Here is a 20,170-nt window from a genome sequence, read left to right as displayed (position 1 = left end):
TTATTCTTCTCCTTCTTCTCCTGTTTCTTCTCCTTCTTCTCCTCCTTCTACTCCTGTTTCTTCTCCTCCTTCTTCTCCTCCTTCTTCTTCTATTTCTTCACCTTCTTTTTTTTCTCCTTCTTCTTCTCCTGTTTCTTCTCTTTCTTCTTCTCCTCATTCTTCTCCTTCTTCTTCTTCTTCTTCTTCTCCTTTTCCTTTTTCTCCTTTTCCTGTTTCTTCTTCTTTTCCTTCTTCATCTCCTGTTTCTTTTCCTGTTTCTTCTCATTCTTATTCTCCTTCTTCTCTTCCTTCTTCTCCTTCTTCTTCGTTTTCTTCTTCTCCATCTCCTGTTTATTCTCCTCCTTCTATTTCTTCTCCTTCTCCTTCTTCTTCTCCTTCTTCTCCTCCTCCTTCTACTTCTCCTTCTTCTCCTCCTTCTCTCTTTCTTCTCCTCCTTCTTCTTCTCCTCCTTCTTCTCCTGTTTATTCTCCTTCTCCTCCTGCTTATTCGCCTTCTTCTTCTCCTCCTCCTTTTTCTCCTTCTTCTTCTCCGCCTTCATTTTCTCCTCCTTCTTTTCCTTCTCCTCATTCTTCTCCTCCTTCTTTTTCTCCTTCTTCTTCTCTTTCTTCACCTCCTTCTTCTCCTTCTCCTTCTTATTTTTCTCCTTCGTCTCCTTCTTCTCCTGTTTCTTCTCCTTCTTCTCCTCCTTCTTCTCCTGTTTCTTCTCCTCCTTCTTTTTCTCCTTCTTCTATTTCTTCTCCTTCTTTTTATTCTCCTTCTTCTTCTCCTGTTTCTTCTCTTTCTTCTTCTACTCATTCTTCTCGTTCTTCTTCTCCTTTTCCTTTTTCTCCTTTTCCTGTTTCTTCTTCTTTTCCGTCTTCATCTCCTGTTTCTTTCCTGTTTCTTCTTATTCTTATTCTCCTTCTTCTCTTCCTTCTTCTCCTTCTTATTCTCCTTCTTCTCCTTCTTCTCATTCTTCTTCTCCTTCTTCTCCTCCTTCTTCTCCTTCTTCTCCTTCTTCTCCGTTTTCTTCTTCTCCATCTCCTGTTTATTCTCCTCCTTCTATTTCTTCTCCTTCTTCTTCTCCTTTTTCTTCTCCTTCTCCTTCTTCTCCTTCTTCTTCTTCTTCTTCTTCTTCTTCTTCTTCTTCTTCTCCTGTTTCTTCTTCTTCTTCTCCTTCTTCATCTCCTGTTTCTTTTCCTGCTTCTTCTCCTCCTCCTTCTTCTACTTCTCCTCCTTCTTCTCCTTTTTCTCCTCCTTCTCCTTCTTTTTCTCCTCCTCCATCTTCTCCACCTTCTTCATCTCCCTCTTCTCCTTCTTTTTCTCCTTCTTCTCCTTCTTCTTCTTCTTCTTCTTCTTCTTCTCCTTCTTGTTCTTCTTCTTCTCCTTCTTGTTCTTCTTCTTCCTCTTCTCCTTCTTCCTCTTCTACTTCTTCTCCTTCTCCTTCTACTTCTTCTTCCTCTTCTTGTTCTTCTTCTTCTTCCTCTTCTTCTTCTCCTACTTTTTCGTCCTCTTCTTCATCTTTTTCCGCTTCTTCCTTTTCTTCTTCTTCTTCTTCTCCTTCTTCTTCCTTTTCTCATTGTTGTTCTTCTTCTTCTCCTTCTTCTTCCTTTTCTCATTGTTCTTCTTCTTCCTCTTCTTCTCCTTCTTCCTCTTCTCCTTCTTCTCCTTCTCCTTCTTCCTCTTCTTCTTCTTCTCCTTCTTCGTCCTCTTCTCCTTCTTCTAGTTCTTCTTTTTCTTCTCCTTCTTGTTCTTCTTCTCCTTCTTCATCCTCCTCTTCTTCTTCTTCTTCTTCTCGTTCTTCGTCCTCCTCTTCTTCTTCTTCTCCTCCTCCTCTTATTTTTCTTCTCCTTCTCCTTCTTCTTCGTCCTCTTCACCTTCTTCTTGTTCTTCCTCTCCTTCTTGTTCTCCTTCTTTCTCTTCTTTTTCTTCTCGTTCTTCTTCCGCTTCCTCTTCTTTTTCTCCTTCTTCATCCTCTTCTTCTCCTTCTTTGTCCTCTTTTTCTTCTCTTTCTACGTCTTCTTCTTCATCTTCTTATTCTCCTTTTTCTTCTTCGTCCTCCTCTTCTCCTTCTTCTTCATCCTCTTTTTCTCCTTCTCATTCTTCTTCTTCTTCATCCTCTCCTTCTCCTTCTTCTCCTTCAACTTTGTCCTCTTCTCCTTCTTCTCGTTCTTCTTCTTCCTCTTCTCCTTCTTCTTCATCTCCTTCTTATTATTATTCCTCTTCTTCTTTGTCCTTTTCTTCTTCTTCTTCTCATTCTTCTCCTTCTTCATCTTCTTCATCCTCTTTTTCTTCTCCTTCTTGTTCTTCTTTGTCCTCTTCTTTTCCTTCTTCTCCTTCTTCTTTGTCTTCTTCTTCTTCTTCTTCTTCTTCCTCTTCTCCTTCTTCTCATTCTTCTTCTTCTTCTTTTCCTTCTTCTTCTCCTTCTTCCTCTTCTCATTCTTCTCATTCTTCTTCTTCTTCGTCTTCTACCTATTCTTCCTCATCTCCTTCTTCATCGACCTCTACTTCTTCTTCCTCTTCTTCTTCCTTTTCTTCTTCTCCTTCTTCTTCTTCCTCTTCTCGTTCTTCTTCTTCCTCTTCTTCTCCTTCTCCTTCTTCTTCCTCTTCTTGTTCTACTTCTTCTTCCTCCTCCTCTCCTTCTTCTTCATCTTCTTCTCCTTCTTCTTGTTCTCCTTCTTTCTCTTATTTTTCTTCTCGTTCTTCTTCTTCTTCCTCTTCTTTTTCTCCTTCTTCTTCTTCTTCTTCTTCTTCATCATCCTCTTCTTCTCCTTCTTCTTCATCCTCTTTTTCTCCTTCTTCTCGTTCTTCTTCTTCTTCGTCCTCTCCTTCTCCTTCTTCTCCTTCAACTTTGTCCTCTTCTCCTTCTTCTCGTTCTTCTTCTTCCTCTTCTCCTTCTTCTTCATCTCCTTCTTATTATTATTATTATTCCTCTTCTTTGTCATTTTTTTCTTCTTCTTCTCGTTCTTCACCTTCATCTTCTTCATCCTCTTTTTCTTTCCCTTCTTGTTCTTCTTCGCCCTCTTCTTCTCCTCCTTCTTCTTCGTCTTCTTCTTCTTCGTCCTCTTCTCCTTCTTCTCGTTCTTCTTCTTCTTTTCCTTCTTCTTCTCCTTCTTCCTCTTCTCATTCTTCTCATTCTTCTTCTTCGTCCTCTTCTCCTTCTTCATCTTGTTCTCCTTGTTTTTCTTCTTCTTCCTCTTCTTCTTCTTCGTCTTCTTCTCCTTCTTCTCCTTCTTCTTCTTCTTCTCCTTCTTCCTCTTCTCCTTCTTCTCCTCCTTCTACTTCTTCTTCGCCTTCTTCCTATTCTTCCTCATCTCCTTCTTCATCGACCTCTACTTCTTCTTCCTTTTCTTCTTCTCCTTCTTCTTCCTCTTCTCGTTCTTCTTCTTCTTCCTCTTCTTCTTCTTCTCCTTCTCCTTCTCCTTTTTCTTCTTCTTCCTCTTCTTGTTCTACTTCTTCTTCCTCCTCTCCTTCTTCTTCGTCCTCTTCTCCTTCTTCTTGTTCTCCGTCTTTCTCTTCTTTTTCTTCTCGTTCTTCTTCTTCCTCTTCTTTTTCTCCTTCTTCTTCTTCATCCTCTTCTTCTCCTTCTTCTTTATCCTCTTTTTCTTCTTCTTCTCCTTCTTCGTCTTCATCTTCTTATTCTCCTTTTTCTTCTTCGTCCTCCTCTTCTTCTCCTTCTTCTTCATCCTCTTTTTCTCCTTCTTCTCGTTCTTCTTCTTCGTCCTCTCCTTCGCCTTCAACTTTGTCCTCTTCTTCTTCTTCTAGTTCTTCTTCTTCCTCTTCTTCTCCTTCTTCTTCATCTCCTACTTCTTGTTATTATTCCTCTTCTTCTTTGTCCTTTTTTTCATCTTCTTCTCGTTCTTCTCCTTCATCTTCTTCATCCTCTTTTTCTTCTCCTTCTTGTTCTTCTTCGTCCTCTTCTTCTCCTTCTCCTTCTTTGTCTTCTTCTCCATCGTCTTCTTCTTCTTCGTCCTCTTCTCCTTCCTCTCGTTCTTCTTCTTCTTTTCCTTCTTCTTCTTCTCATTCTTCTCATTCTTCTTCTTCGTCCTCTTCTCCTTCTTCATCTTGTTCTCCTTGTTTTTTTTCTTCTTCCTCTTCTTCTTCTCCTTCTTTTTCTTCTCCTTTTTCCTCTTCTCCGTCTTCTCCTCCTCCTTCTACTTCTTCTTCGTCCTCCGTCCTATTCTTCCTCATCTCCTTCTTCATCGACCTCTACTTCTTCTTCCTCTTCTTGTTCTTCTTCCGTTTCTTCTTCTTCTCCTTCTTCTTCTTCCTCTTCTTGTTCTTCTTCTTCCTCTTCTTGTTCTACTTCTTCTAACTCATCCTTTCCTTCTTCTTCATCTTCTTCCTCCTCCTTTTCTTCCTCCTCCTCTTCCTCCTCCTCTTCTTCCTCCTCTTCCTCTTCTTCTTCTTCTTTTTCCTTTTCTTCTTCCTCTTCTTCCTCCTCCTCTTCCTCTTCCTCCTCCTCCTCTTCTTCCTCCTCTTCTTCTTCCTTCTCTTCTTCCTCTTCTTCTTCCTACTCCTCTTCCTCCTCCTCCTCTTCTTCCTCTTCTTCTTCTTTTTCCTCCTCTTCTTCCTCTTCTTCCTCCTCCTCTTCCTCCTCCTCTTCCTCTTCCTTCTCCTCCTCTTCTTCTTCCTCTTCTTCTTCCTCCTCTTCCTCCTCTTCTTCCTCTTCTTCTTCTTCCCCCTCTTCTTCCTCTTCTTCTTCTTCCTCCTCTTCTTCCCCGTCTTCTTCCTCTTCTTCTTCTTCTTCTTTTTCCTCCTCTTCTTCCTCTTCTTCTTCCTCCTCTTCTTCCTCTTCTTCTTCTTCTTCCCCCTCTTCTTCCTCTTCTTCTTCTTCTTCCTCCTCTTCTTCCCCCTCTTCTTCCTCTTCTTCTTCTTCTTCTTCTTCTTCTTCTTCTTCTTTTTCCTCCTCTTCTTCCTCTTCTTCTTCCTCCTCTTCTTCTTCTTCTTCTTCCCCCTCTTCTTCTTCTTCTTCCTCCTCTTCTTCCCCCTCTTCTTCCTCTTCTTCCTCCTCTTCTTCCTCCTCTTCTTCTTCTTCCTCCTCTTCTTCCTCTTCCTCCTCTTCTTCCTCTTCCTCTTCTTCCACCTCTTCTTCCTCCTCTTCCTCCTCTTCTTCCTCCTCCTCTTCCTCTTCCTCCTCTTCTTCCTCTTCCTCTTCTTCCTCCTCTTCCTCTTCCTCTTCTTCCTCCTCTTCCTCCTCTTCTTCCTCCTCTTCTTCCTCTTCCTCTTCCTCTTCCTCTTCTTCCTCCTCTTCTTCCTCCTCCTCTTCTTCCTCCTCTTCCTCCTCTTCTTCCTCCTCCTCTTCTTCCTCTTCCTCTTCTTCCTCCTCTTCTTCCTCCTCTTCCTCTTCCTCTTCTTCCACCTCTTCTTCCTCCTCTTCTTCCTCCTCTTCCTCTTCCTCTTCTTCCTCCTCTTCTTCCTCCTCCTCTTCTTCCTCCTCTTCCTCCTCTTCTTCCTCCTCCTCTTCTTCCTCTTCCTCTTCTTCCTCCTCTTCTTCCTCCTCTTCCTCTTCCTCTTCTTCCACCTCTTCTTCCTCCTCTTCTTCCTCCTCTTCCTCTTCCTCTTCTTCCTCCTCTTCCTCTTCCTCCTCCTCTTCTTCCTCCTCTTCCTCCTCTTCTTCCTCCTCTTCTTCCTCCTCTTCCTCTTCCTCTTCTTCCACCTCTTCTTCCTCCTCTTCTTCCTCCTCTTCCTCTTCCTCTTCTTCCTCCTCTTCTTCCTCCTCCTCTTCTTCCTCCTCTTCCTCCTCTTCTTCCTCCTCCTCTTCTTCCTCTTCCTCTTCTTCCTCCTCTTCTTCCTCCTCTTCCTCTTCCTCTTCCTCCTCCTCTTCTTCCTCCTCTTCTTCCTCTTCTTCCTCCTCTTCCTCTTCCTCTTCTTCCTCCTCTTCCTCTTCTTCCTCCTCTTCTTCCTCCTCTTCTTCCTCCTCTTCTTCCTCCTCTTCCTCTTCCTCCTCTTCTTCCTCTTCCTCCTCTTCTTCCACCTCTTCTTCCTCCTCTTCCTCCTCTTCTTCCTCCTCCTCTTCTTCTTCCTCTTCTTCCTCTTCCTCCTCTTCTTCCTCTTCCTCTTCTTCCTCCTCTTCTTCCTCCTCTTCTTCCTCCTCTTCTTCCTCCTCTTCCTCTTCTTCCTCTTCTTCTTCTGAGTTCGGGGACAGAGGTGTTTCTGGGTCGCGACTCTTCGGTGTGGGATCGGAGCCTCAGATTGGTCGCTGGCAGAATGTCGGCCTCTGATTGGTCGGCCACACGTGTACTTGTTCTCTGGCGCTTCCGCCAGTGGGGAGAACAGCAGAGAAGACGCAGAGATCGCGCTGCCGCTGCCGGGGACCAGTGATCGGGGGCGGCCGGTGATGCGGCGCTCCCGGCTGTAGCGCGCTCAGGGCACAGTCTCTCCTCGGGGTCCCCGCCGGGTGGGCTCCGGGGCCCCCATGGAGGATCAGACGGAGCCCGGAGCCCCCAGTGAGGCGGATTCCGGGGTCTCCCCGCCGCCCGCGCACCGGACCACCAACTTCTTCATAGACAATATCCTACGCCCCGACTTCGGCTGCAGGAAGGAGACCCCCGGGCGGGAGGCGGTGAGCCCCCTGCACACCCGGCAGCGCAACCCGGCGCCCAGCCCGGACTCCGACTCCACCTCGGAGAGCTCCAGGGGCAGCGACCCCAACCCGGGACCCCCGGCACACAAGAGCGACCCCATGGTGTGGCCCGCCTGGGTGTACTGCACCCGCTACTCCGACCGACCGTCCTCAGGTGAGAGGCAACCGGGATCGCCCGATCAGATCGCACCGATCCCCAGAGAAAGAATAACGATCCTGTCCTGTATATTATAACAATCCTGTCCTGTATATTATAACGATCCCGTCCTGTATATTATAATAATCCTGTCCTGTATATTATAACAATCCTACCCCTGTATATTATAACAATCCTGTCCTGTATATTATAACAATCCTGTCCCTGTATATTATAACGATCCTGTCCTGTATATTATAACAATCCTGTCCCTGTATATTATAACAATCCTGTCCTGTATATTATAACGATCCTGTCCTGTATATTATAACGATCCTGTCCTGTATATTATAACAATCCTATCCCTGTATATTATAACAATCCTGTCCTGTATATTATAACGATCCCGTCCTGTATATTATAATAATCCTGTCCTGTATATTATAACAATCCTACCCCTGTATATTATAACAATCCTGTCCTGTATATTATAACAATCCTGTCCCTGTATATTATAACGATCCTGTCCTGTATATTATAACAATCCTGTCCCTGTATATTATAACAATCCTGTCCCTGTATATTATAACGATCCTGTCCTGTATATTATAACGATCCTGTCCTGTATATTATAATAATCCTGTCCTGTATATTATAACAATCCTACCCCTGTATATTATAACGATCCTGTCCTGTATATTATAACAATCCTGTCCCTGTATATTATAACGATCCTGTCCTGTATATTATAACAATCCTGTCCCTGTATATTATAACAATCCTGTCCCTGTATATTATAACGATCCTGTCCTGTATATTATAACAATCCTATCCCTGTATATTATAACAATCCTGTCCCTGTATATTATAACGATCCTGTCCTGTATATTATAACAATCCCGTCCTGTATATTATAACAATCCTGTCCTGTATATTATAATAATCCTGTCCTGTATATTATAACGATCCTGTCCTGTATATTATAACAATCCTATCCCTGTATATTATAACAATCCTGTCCCTGTATATTATAACGATCCTGTCCTGTATATTATAACAATCCCGTCCTGTATATTATAACAATCCTGTCCTGTATATTATAATAATCCTGTCCTGTATATTATAACAATCCTATCACTGTATATTATAACAATCCTGTCCCTGTATATTATAACGATCCTGTCCTGTATATTATAACAATCCCGTCCTGTATATTATAACAATCCTATCCCTGTATATTATAACGATCCTGTCCTGTATATTATAACGATCCTGTCCTGTATATTATAACAATCCTGTCCCTGTATATTATAACGATCCTGTCCTGTATATTATAACAATCCTATCCCTGTATATTATAACAATCCTGTCCTGTATATTATAACGATCCTGTCCTGTATATTATAACAATCCTGTCCTGTATATTATAACAATCCTATCCCTGTATATTATAACGATCCTGTCCTGTATATTATAACAATCCTGTCCTGTATATTATAACAATCCTGTCCTGTATATTATAACAATCCTGTCCCTGTATATTATAACGATCCTGTCCCTGTATATTATAACAATCCTATCCCTGTATATTATAACAATCCTGTCCTGTATATTATAACGATCCTGTCCTGTATATTATAACAATCCTACCCCTGTATATTATAACGATCCTGTCCTGTATATTATAATAATCCTGTCCCTGTATATTATAACAATCCTGTCCCTGTATATTATAACGATCCTGTCCTGTATATTATAACAATCCTGTCCTGTATATTATAACAATCCTGTCCCTGTATATTATAACGATCCTGTCCTGTATATTATAACGATCCTATCCCTGTATATTATAACGATCCTGTCCTGTATATTATAACGATCCTGTCCTGTATATTATAACAATCCTGTCCTGTATATTATAACAATCCTGTCCCTGTATATTATAACGATCCTGTCCCTGTATATTATAACGATCCTGTCCTGTATATTATAATAATCCTGTCCTGTATATTATAACAATCCTGTCCCTGTATATTATAACGATCCTGTCCTGTATATTATAACGATCCTATCCCTGTATATTATAACGATCCTGTCCTGTATATTATAACGATCCTGTCCTGTATATTATAACGATCCTGTCCTGTATATTATAACGATCCTGTCCCTGTATATTATAACAATCCTATCCCTGTATATTATAACGATCCTGTCCCTGTATATTATAATAATCCTGTCCCTGTATATTATAACAATCCTGTCCCTGTATATTATAACGATCCTGTCCTGTATATTATAACAATCCTGTCCTGTATATTATAACAATCCTGTCCCTGTATATTATAACGATCCTGTCCTGTATATTATAACGATCCTATCCCTGTATATTATAACGATCCTGTCCTGTATATTATAACGATCCTGTCCTGTATATTATAACGATCCTGTCCTGTATATTATAACAATCCTGTCCCTGTATATTATAACGATCCTGTCCCTGTATATTATAACGATCCTGTCCTGTATATTATAACAATCCTGTCCCTGTATATTATAACGATCCTGTCCCTGTATATTATAACGATCCTGTCCCGTATATTATAACAATCCTGTCCTGTATATTATAACAATCCTGTCCTGTATATTATAATAATCCTGTCCTGTATATTATAACAATCCTGTCCCTGTATATTATAACGATCCTGTCCCTGTATATTATAACTATCCTGTCCCTGTATATTATAACAATCCTGTCCTGTATATTATAACAATCCTGTCCTGTATATTATAATAATCCTGTCCTGTATATTATAACAATCCTGTCCCTGTATATTATAACGATCCTGTCCCTGTATATTATAACTATCCTGCCCCTGTATATTATAACAATCCTGTCCTGTATATTATAACGATCCTGTCCTGTATATTATAACGATCCTGTCCTGTATATTATAACGATCCTGTCCTGTATATTATAACGATCCTGTCCCTGTATATTATAACGATCCTGTCCTGTATATTATAACAATCCTGTCCTGTATATTATAACAATCCTATCCCTGTATATTATAACGATCCTGTCCTGTATATTATAACGATCCTGTCCTGTATATTATAACGATCCTGTCCCTGTATATTATAACGATCCTGTCCTGTATATTATAACGATCCTGTCCTGTATATTATAATAATCCTGTCCTGTATATTATAACAATCCTATCCCTGTATATTATAACGATCCTGTCCTGTATATTATAACGATCCTGTCCTGTATATTATAATAATCCTGTCCTGTATATTATAACAATCCTGTCCCTGTATATTATAACGATCCTGTCCCTGTATATCATAACTATCCCGTCCTGTATATTATAACAATCCCGTCCTGTATATTATAACAATTCTATCCTGTATATTATAACAATCCTGTCCCTGTATATTATAACGATCCTGTCCTGTATATTATAACGATCCTGTCCTGTATATTATAACGATCCTGTCCCTGTATATTATAACGATCCTGTCCTGTATATTATAACGATCCTGTCCCTGTATATTATAACGATCCTGTCCCTGTATATTATAAAGATCCTGTCCCTGTATATTATAACGATCCTGTCCTGTATATTATAACGATCCTGTTCCTGTATATTATAACGATCCTGTCCTGTATATTATAACGATCCTGTCCTGTATATTATAACGAACCTGTTCCTGTATATTATAACAATCCTGTCCCTGTATATTATAACGATCCTGTCCCTGTATATTATAACGATCCTGTCCTGTATATTATAACAATCCTGTCCTGTATATTATAACAATCCTGTCCCTGTATATTATAACGACCCTGTCCCTGTATATTATAACAATCCTGTCCCTGTATATTATAACGATCCTGTCCCTGTATATTATAACGATCCTGTCCTGTATATTATAACAATCCTGTCCTGTATATTATAACAATCCTGTCCCTGTATATTATAACATTCCTGTCCCTGTATATTATAACAATCCTGTCCTGTATATTATAATAATCCTGTCCTGTATATTATAACAATCCTGTCCCTGTATATTATAAAAATCCTGTCCTGTATATTATAACAATCCTGTCCTGTATATTATAACAATCCTGTCCCTGTATATTATAACAATCCTGTCCTGTATATTATAACAATCCTGTCCTGTATATTATAACGATCCTGTCCCTGTATATTATAACGATCCTGTCCCTGAATATTATAAAAATCCTGTCCTGTATATTATAACAATCCTGTCCTGTATATTATAACGATCCTGTCCTGTATATTATAACGATCCTGTCCCTGTATATTATAATGATCCTGTCCCTGAATATTATAAAAATCCGGTCCTGTATATTATAACAATCCTGTACTGTATATTATAACAATCCTATCCCTGTATATTATAACAATCCTGTTCCTGTATATTATAACAATCCTATCCCTGTATATTATAACAATCCTATCCCTGTATATTATAACAATCCTGTTCCTGTATATTATAACAATCCTGTCCCTGTATATTATAACAATCCTGTTCCTGTATATTATAACAATCCTATCCCTGTATATTATAACAATCCTGTCCTGTATATTATAACAATCCTGTCCTGTATATTATAACGATCCTGTCCTGTATATTATAACGATCCTGTCCTGTATATTATAACGATCCTGTCCCTGTATATTATGACGATCCTGTCCCTGTATATTATAACGATCCTGTCCCTGTATATTATGACGATCCTGTCCTGTATATTATAACGATCCTGTCCCTGTATATTATAATAATCCTGTCCTGTATATTATAACAATCCTGTCCTGTATATTATAACGATCCTGTCCTGTATATTATAACGATCCTGTCCCTGTATATTATAACGATCCTGTCCCTGTATATTATAAAGATCCTGTCCTGTATATTATAACGATCCTGTCCTGTATATTATAACGATCCTGTCCCTGTATATTATAACGATCCTGTCCTGTATATTATAACGATCCTGTCCCTGTATATTGTAACGATCCTGTCCTGTATATTATAACGATCCTGTCCTGTATATTATAACGATCCTGTCCTGTATATTATAACGATCCTGTCCTGTATATTATAACGATCCTGTCCTGTATATTATAACGATCCTATCCCTGTATATTATAACGATCCTGTCCTGTATATTATAACGATCCTGTCCTGTATATTATAACGATCCTGTCCTGTATATTATAACGATCCTGTCCCTGAATATTATAAAAATCCTGTCCTGTATATTATAACGATCCTGTCCTGTATATTATAACGATCCTGTCCCTGTATATTATAACGATCCTGTCCCTGTATATTATAACGATCCTGTCCTGTATATTATAACGATCCAGTCCTGTATATTATAACAATCCTATCCCTGTATATTATGACAATCCTGTCCTGTATATTATAACAATCCTGTCCTGTATATTATAACAATCCTATCCCTGTATATTATAACAAGCCTATCCCTGTATATTATGACAATCCTGTCCTGTATTTTATAACAATCCTGTTCCTGTATATTATAACAATCCTGTCCCTGTATATTATAACAATCCTGTCCTGTATATTATAACGATCCTGTCCCTGTATATTATAACAATCCTGTCCTGTATATTATAACGATCCTGTCCTGTATATTATAACAAGCCTATCCCTGTATATTATGACAATCCTGTCCTGTATATTATAACAATCCTGTCCCTGTATATTATAACAATCCTATCCCTGTATATTATAACAAGCCTATCCCTGTATATTATGACAATCCTGTCCTGTATATTATAACAATCCTGTTCCTGTATATTATAACAATCCTGTCCCTGTATATTATAACAATCCTGTCCTGTATATTATAACGATCCTGTCCTGTATATTATGACAATCCTGTCCTGTATATTATAACAATCCTGTCCTGTATATTATAACAATCCTGTTCCTGTATATTATAACAATCCTGTCCTGTATATTATAACAATCCTGTTCCTGTATATTATAACGATCCCGTCCTGTATATTATAACAATCCCGTCCTGTATATTATAACAATCCTGTCCCTGTATATTATAACAATCCTGTCCCTGTATATTATAACGATCCTGTCCCTGTATATTATAACGATCCTGTCCCTGTATATTATAACAATCCTGTCCTGTATATTATAACGACCCTGTCCTGTATATTATAAAAATCCTGTCCTGTATATTATAACAATCCTGTTCCTGTATATTATAACAATCCTGTCCTGTATATTATAACGATCCTGTCCCTGTATATTATAACAATCCTGTTCCTGTATATTATAACGATCCCGTCCTGTATATTATAACGATCCCGTCCTGTATATTATAACGATCCTGTCCCTGTATATTATAACGATCCTGTCCCTGTATATTATAACGATCCTGTCCCTGTATATTATAACGATCCTGTCCTGTATATTATAACGATCCTGTCCTGTATATTATAAAAATCCTGTCCTGTATATTATAACAATCCTGTTCCTGTATATTATAACAATCCTGTCCTGTATATTATAACGATCCTGTCCCTGTATATTATAACGATCCTGTCCTGTATATTATAACGATCCAGTCCTGTATATTATAACAATCCTATCCCTGTATATTATAACAAGCCTATCCCTGTATATTATGACAATCCTGTCCTGTATATTATAACAATCCTGTTCCTGTATATTATAACAATCCTGTTCCTGTATATTATAACAATCCTGTCCTGTATATTATAATAATCCTGTTCCTGTATATTATAACGATCCCGTCCTGTATATTATAACAATCCCGTCCTGTATATTATAACAATCCTGTCCCTGTATATTATAACAATCCTGTCCCTGTATATTATAACGATCCTGTATATTATAATAATCCTGTCCTGTATATTATAACGATCCTGTCCTGTGTATTATAACAATCCCGTCCCTGTATATTATAACGATCCTGTCCCTGTATATTATAATAATCCTGTCCTGTATATTATAACAATCCTATCCCTGTATATGATAACAATCCTGTATATTATAATAATCCTGTCCTGTATATTATAACAATCCTGTCCCTGTATATTATAACGATCCTGTCCTGTATATTATAACGATCCGGTCCTGTATATTATAACAATCCTGTCCCTGTATATTATAACAATCCTGTCCTGTGTATTATAACAATCCTGTCCTGTATATTATAACAATCCCGTCCTGTATATTATAACAATCCTGTCCCTGTATATTATAACGATCCTGTCCCTGTGTATTATAACAATCCCGTCCCTGTATATTATTATAACGATCCTGTCCTGTATATTATAACAATCCTATCCCTGTATATTATAACAATCCTATCCCTGTATATTATAACGATCCTGTCCCTGTATATGATAACAATCCTGTATATTATAATAATCCTGTCCCTGTATATTATAACGATCCTGTCCCTGTATATTATAACAATCCTGTCCCTGTATATTATAACAATCCTGTCCTGTGTATTATAACAATCCTGTCCTGTATATTATAACAATCCCGTCCTGTATATTATAACAATCCTATCCCTGTATATTATAACAATCCCGTCCTGTATATTATAACAATCCCGTCCTGTATATTATAACGATCCTGTCCCTGTATATTATAACGATCCCGTCCTGTATATTATAACAATCCTGTCCTGTATATTATAACAATCCTGTCCCTGTATATTATAACGATCCTGTCCTGTATATTATAACAATCCTGTCCCTGTATATTATAACAATCCTGTCCCTGTATATTATAACAATCCTGTATATTATTATAATCCTGTCCTGTATATTATAACGATCCTGTCCTGTGTATTATAACAATCCTATCCCTGAATATTATAACAATCCTGTCCCTGTATATTATAATAATCCCGTCCCTGTATATTATAACGATCCTGTCCCTGTATATTATAACGATCCTATCCCTGAATATTATAACGATCCCGTCCTGTATATTATAACAATCCTGTCCCTGTATATTATAATAATCCCGTCCCTGTATATTATAACGACCCTGTCCCTGTATATTATAACAATCCTGTATATTATAATAATCCTGTCCTGTATATTATAACAATCCTATCCCTGTATATTATAACGATCCCGTCCCTTTATATTATAACGATCCTGTCCTGTGTATTATAACAATCCTATCCCTGTACATTATAACGATCCTGTCCCTTTATATTATAACAATCCTGTATATTATAACAATCCCGTCCTGTATATTATAACAATCCTGTCCCTGTATATTATAACGATCCCGTCCTGTATATTATAACGATCCTGTCCCTGTATATTATAAGAATCCTGTCCCTGTATATTATAACGATCCCGTCCTGTATATTATAACGATCCTGTCCCTTTATATTATAACGATCCCGTCCTGTATATTATAACGATCCTGTCCCTGTATATTATAAGAATCCTGTCCCTGTATATTATAACGATCCTGTCCCTTTATATTATAACGATCCTGTCCCCGTATATTATAAGAATCCTGTCCCTGAATAATATAACGATCCTGTCCCTGTATATTATAACGATCCTGTCCTGTATATTATAACGATCCTGCACCTGTATATTATAACTATCCTGCCCCTGTATATTATAACAATCCCGTCCTGTATATTATAACAATCCTGTCCCTGTATATTATAACGATCCTGTCCCTGTATATTATAAGGATCCTGTCCCTGAATATTATAACGATCCTGTCCTGTATATTATAACGATCCTGTCCTGTATATTATAACGATCCTGTCCCTGTGTATTATAACGATCCTGTTCTGTGTATTATAACGATCCTGTCCGTGTATATTATAACGATCCTGCCCCTGTGTATTATAACGACCCTGTCCCTGTATATTATAACGACCCTGTCCCTGTATATTATAACGATCCTGTCCTGTATATTATAACGATCCTGTCCTGTATATTATAACGATCCTGTCCTGTATATTATAACGATCCTGTCCCTGTATATTATAACGATCCTGTCCCTGTATATTATAACGATCCTGTCCCTGTATTTTATAACGATCCTGTCCTGTATATTATAACGATCCTGTCCCTGTATATTATAACGATTCTGTACCTTTATATTATGACGATCCTGTCCTGTATATTATAACAATCCTGTCCCTGTATATTATAACGATCCTGTCCTGTATATTATAACGATCCTGTCCTGTGTATTATAACGATCCTGTTCCTGTATATTATAACGATCCTGTTCCTGTATATTATAACTATCCTGTCCCTGTATATTATAACGATCCTGTCCCTGTATATTATAACGATCCTGTCCCTGTATATTATAACTATCCTGTCCTGTATATTATAACAATCCTGTTCCTGTATATTATAACGATCCTGTTCCTGTATATTATAACTATCCTGTCCTGTATATTATAACGATCCTGTCCTGTATATTATAACGATCCTGTCCCTGTGTATTATAACGATCCTGTCCTGTGTATTATAACGATCCTGTCCCTGTGTATTATAACGATCCTGTCCTGTATATTATAACGATCCTGTCCCTGTATATTATAACGATCCTGTCCCTGTATATTATAACGATCCTGTCCTGTATATTATAACGATCCTGTCCCTGTATATTATAACGATCCTATCCCTGTATATTATATCAATTCCGTCCTGTGTATTATAACAATCCTGTCCCTGTATATTATAACGATCCTGTCCCTGTATATTATAACGATCCTGTCCCTGTATATTGTATCAATTCCGTCCTGTGTATTATAACAATCCTGTCCCTGTATATTATAACGATCCTGTCCTGTATATTATGACAATCCTGTCCTGTGTATTATGACAATCCTGTCCCTGTATATTATAACGATCCTGTCCTGTGTATTATAACAATCCTGTCCCTGTATATTATAACGATCCTGTCCCTGTATATTATATCAATTCCGTCCTGTATATTATAACAATCCTGTCCCTGTATATTATAACGACCCTGTCCCTGTATATTATAATAATCCTGTCCTGTATATTATAACAATCCTGTCCTGTGTATTATAACAATCCTGTCCCTGTATATTATAACAATCCTGTCCTGTGTATTATAACAATCCTGTCCCTGTATATTATAACGACCCTGTCCCTGTATATTATAACAATCCTGTCCTGTATATTATAACGACCCTGTCCCTGTATATTATAACAATCCTGTCCTGTATATTATAACGATCCTGTCCTGTATATTATAACGACCCTGTCCCTGTATATTATAACGATCCTGTCCTGTATATTATAACGATCCTGTCCCTGTATATTATAACATTTCGCCGTTTCATACACAGCGGTATAGCCGGCTTCTCTATATACACAGCGGTATAGCCGGCTTCTCTATATACACAGCGGTATAGCCGGCCTCTCTATATACACAGCGGTATAGCCGGCCTCTCTATATACACAGCGGTATAGCCGGCTTCTCTATATACACAGCGGTATAGCCGGCCTCTCTATATACACAGCGGTATAGCCGGCCTCTCTATATACACAGCGGTATAGCCGGCTCTTCCTGTATACACAGCGGTATAGCCGGCCTCTCTATATACACAGCGGTATAGCCGGCTTCTCTATATACACAGCGGTATAGCCGGCCTCTCTATATACACAGCGGTATAGCCGGCTTCTCTATATACACAGCGGTATAGCCGGCCTCTCTATATACACAGCGGTATAGCCGGCCTCTCTATATACACAGCGGTATAGCCGGCCTCTCTATATACACAGCGGTATAGCCGGCCTCTCTATATACACAGCGGTATAGCCGGCCTCTCTATATACACAGCGGTATAGCCGGCTTCTCTATATACACAGCGGTATAGCCGGCCTCTCTATATACACAGCGGTATAGCCGGCCTCTCTATATACACAGCGGTATAGCCGGCTTCTCTATATACACAGCGGTATAGCCGGCCTCTCTATATACACAGCGGTATAGCCGGCCTCTCTATATACACAGCGGTATAGCCGGCCTCTCTATATACACAGCGGTATAGCCGGCTTCTCTATATACACAGCGGTATAGCCGGCTTCTCTATATACACAGCGGTATAGCCGGCCTCTCTATATACACAGCGGTATATCCGGCCTCTCTATATACACAGCGGTATAGCCGGCCTCTCTATATACACAGCGGTATAGCCGGCCTCTCTATATACACAGCGGTATAGCCGGCTTCTCTATATACACAGCGGTATAGCCGGCTTCTCTATATACACAGCGGTATAGCCGGCTCTTCCTGTATACATAGCGGTATAGCCGGCTTCTCTATATACACAGCGGTATATCCGGCCTCCCTATATACACAGCGGTATAGCCGGCTTCTCTATATACACAGCGGTATAGCCGGCCTCTCTATATACACAGCGGTATAGCCGGCTCTTCCTGTATACATAGCGGTATAGCCGGCTTCTCTATATACACAGCGGTATATCCGGCCTCTCTATATACACAGCGGTATAGCCGGCTTCTCTATATACACAGCGGTATAGCCGGCCTCTCTATATACACAGCGGTATAGCCGGCTTCTTTATATACACAGCGGTATAGCCGGCCTCTCCATATACACAGCGGTATAGCCGGCCTCCCTATATACACAGCGGTATATCCGGCCTCTCTATATACACAGCGGTATAGCCGGCTTCTCTATATACACAGCGGTATATGAGGACTGTATTCGGGTTGTATACGGGCGGGTCCTGGTGCGTTATACCGGGGCTGGGGGTTCATAATCTCCTCAGGTCGCTGATTGTTTTCTTTTACCTTTTATAATAATCCGATCTCGTTACATTATAATTCACTGAGCCGCTGTGCGCGGTATAACGAAGAGGATCGCGACCCCGAACATCACAGCCCTGGAGATGAGAATGAGCAGAGCACTGACCCACTGCACGTACGGTGCACACACCCCAGTATAACGCGGTATTACACGGAGGCCAGGGAATAATCCGGAGACTCCGCCGCCGCCCAGAGCAGGAGAACCTCGGAATAGCGCGGCCGCCGCCAGCAGCAGCAGCAGCAGCACTAAAAGCAGAGGGAGCGGGGTCAGTGCTCAGAATGAGGAAAGGGGCGAAAAGAAGAACAGTAACAATAATGATAACGATAATGACGGTGATGACGGGTGTGATCCTTCTCCTCATTGTTACTGTTAGTTATAGTCCTGTCCGCTCCAACCTGAGAGCCGGTATCTCCCCACCACTAGTGCTCTCCCCCACCACTAGTGCTCTCCCCCACCACTAGTGCTCTCCCCCATCACCAGTGCTCTCCCCCGTCACCAGTGCTCTCCCCCACCACTAGTGCTCTCCCCCGTCACCAGTGCTCTCCCCCGTCACCAGTGCTCTCCCCCACCACTAGTGCTCTCCCCCATCACCAGTGCTCTCCCCCGTCACCAGTGCTCTCCCCCACCACCAGTGCTCTCCCCCGTCACCAGTGCTCTCCCCCGTCAGCAGTGCTCTCCCCCGTCACCAGTGCTCTCCCCCGTCACCAGTGCTCTCCCCCACCACCAGTGCTCTCCCCTGTCACCAGTGCTCTCCCCATCACCAGTGCTCTCCCCCGTCAGCAGTGCTCTCCCCATCTCCAGTGCTCTCCCCCATCACCAGTGCTCTCCCCCGTCACCAGTGCTCTCCCCCATCACCAGTGCTCTCCCCCATCACCAGTGCTCTCCCCCGTCAGCAGTGCTCTCCCCCGTCACCAGTGCTCTCCCCCGTCACCAGTGCTCTCCCCCGTCACCAGTGCTCTCCCCCATCACCAGTGCTCTCCCCCACCACCAGTGCTCTCCCCGTCACCAGTGCTCTCCCCTGTCACCAGTGCTCTCCCCATCACCAGTGGTCTCCCCCATCACCAGTGCTCTCCCCATCTCCAGTGCTCTCCCCCATCACCAGTGCTCTCCCCCATCACCAGTGCTCTCCCCCATCACCAGTGCTCTCCCCCATCACCAGTGCTCTCCCCATCTCCAGTGCTCTCCTCCATCACCAGTGCTCTCCCCCATCACCAGTGCTCTCCCCATCTCCAGTGCTCTCCCCATCACCAGTGCTCTCCCCATCTCCAGTGCTCTCCCCATCACCAGTGCTCTCCCCATCTCCAGTGCTCTCCCCCATCACCAGTGCTCTCCCCATCTCCAGTGCTCTCCCCATCTCCAGTGCTCTCCCCCATCACCAGTGCTCTCCCCCATCACCAGTGCTCTCCCCATCTCCAGTGCTCTCCCCATCACCAGTGCTCTCCCCCATCTCCAGTGCTCTCCCCCATCACCAGTGCTCTCCCCCATCACCAGTGCTCTCCTCCATCACCAGTGCTCTCCCCATCACCAGTGCTCTCCCCCATCTCCAGTGCTCT

At 40.9% G+C, this 20,170-nt stretch overlaps 1 protein-coding gene and 1 pseudogene across 1 annotated transcript in view; one reads left to right on the top strand and one right to left on the bottom strand.

The window, feature by feature from the left end:
• Nucleotides 1-152: 152 nt before the first annotated feature.
• LOC141055004 (uncharacterized) lies at nt 153-4,182 on the bottom strand (annotated as a pseudogene).
• A 2,082-nt stretch (nt 4,183-6,264) lies between these two features.
• EN1 (engrailed homeobox 1) overlaps nt 6,265-20,170 on the top strand; it is a 170,914-nt gene continuing 157,008 nt past the window's right edge. Inside the window, exon 1 of the mRNA XM_073551888.1 lies at nt 6,265-6,719. Within this exon, the coding sequence (XP_073407989.1) occupies nt 6,398-6,719 (322 nt within the window). The 5' untranslated portion in view covers nt 6,265-6,397. The remainder of the gene's footprint in view (nt 6,720-20,170) is intronic.

This window comes from Dendrobates tinctorius, unplaced genomic scaffold, assembly GCF_039654945.1.
Source record: "Dendrobates tinctorius isolate UK_male_01 unplaced genomic scaffold, ASM3965494v1 ptg000182l, whole genome shotgun sequence".
Taxonomy (NCBI): domain Eukaryota; kingdom Metazoa; phylum Chordata; class Amphibia; order Anura; family Dendrobatidae; genus Dendrobates; species Dendrobates tinctorius.
Note: the sequence above shows the minus strand (reverse complement) of the source record. Positions and strands in the feature narration are given on the sequence as shown.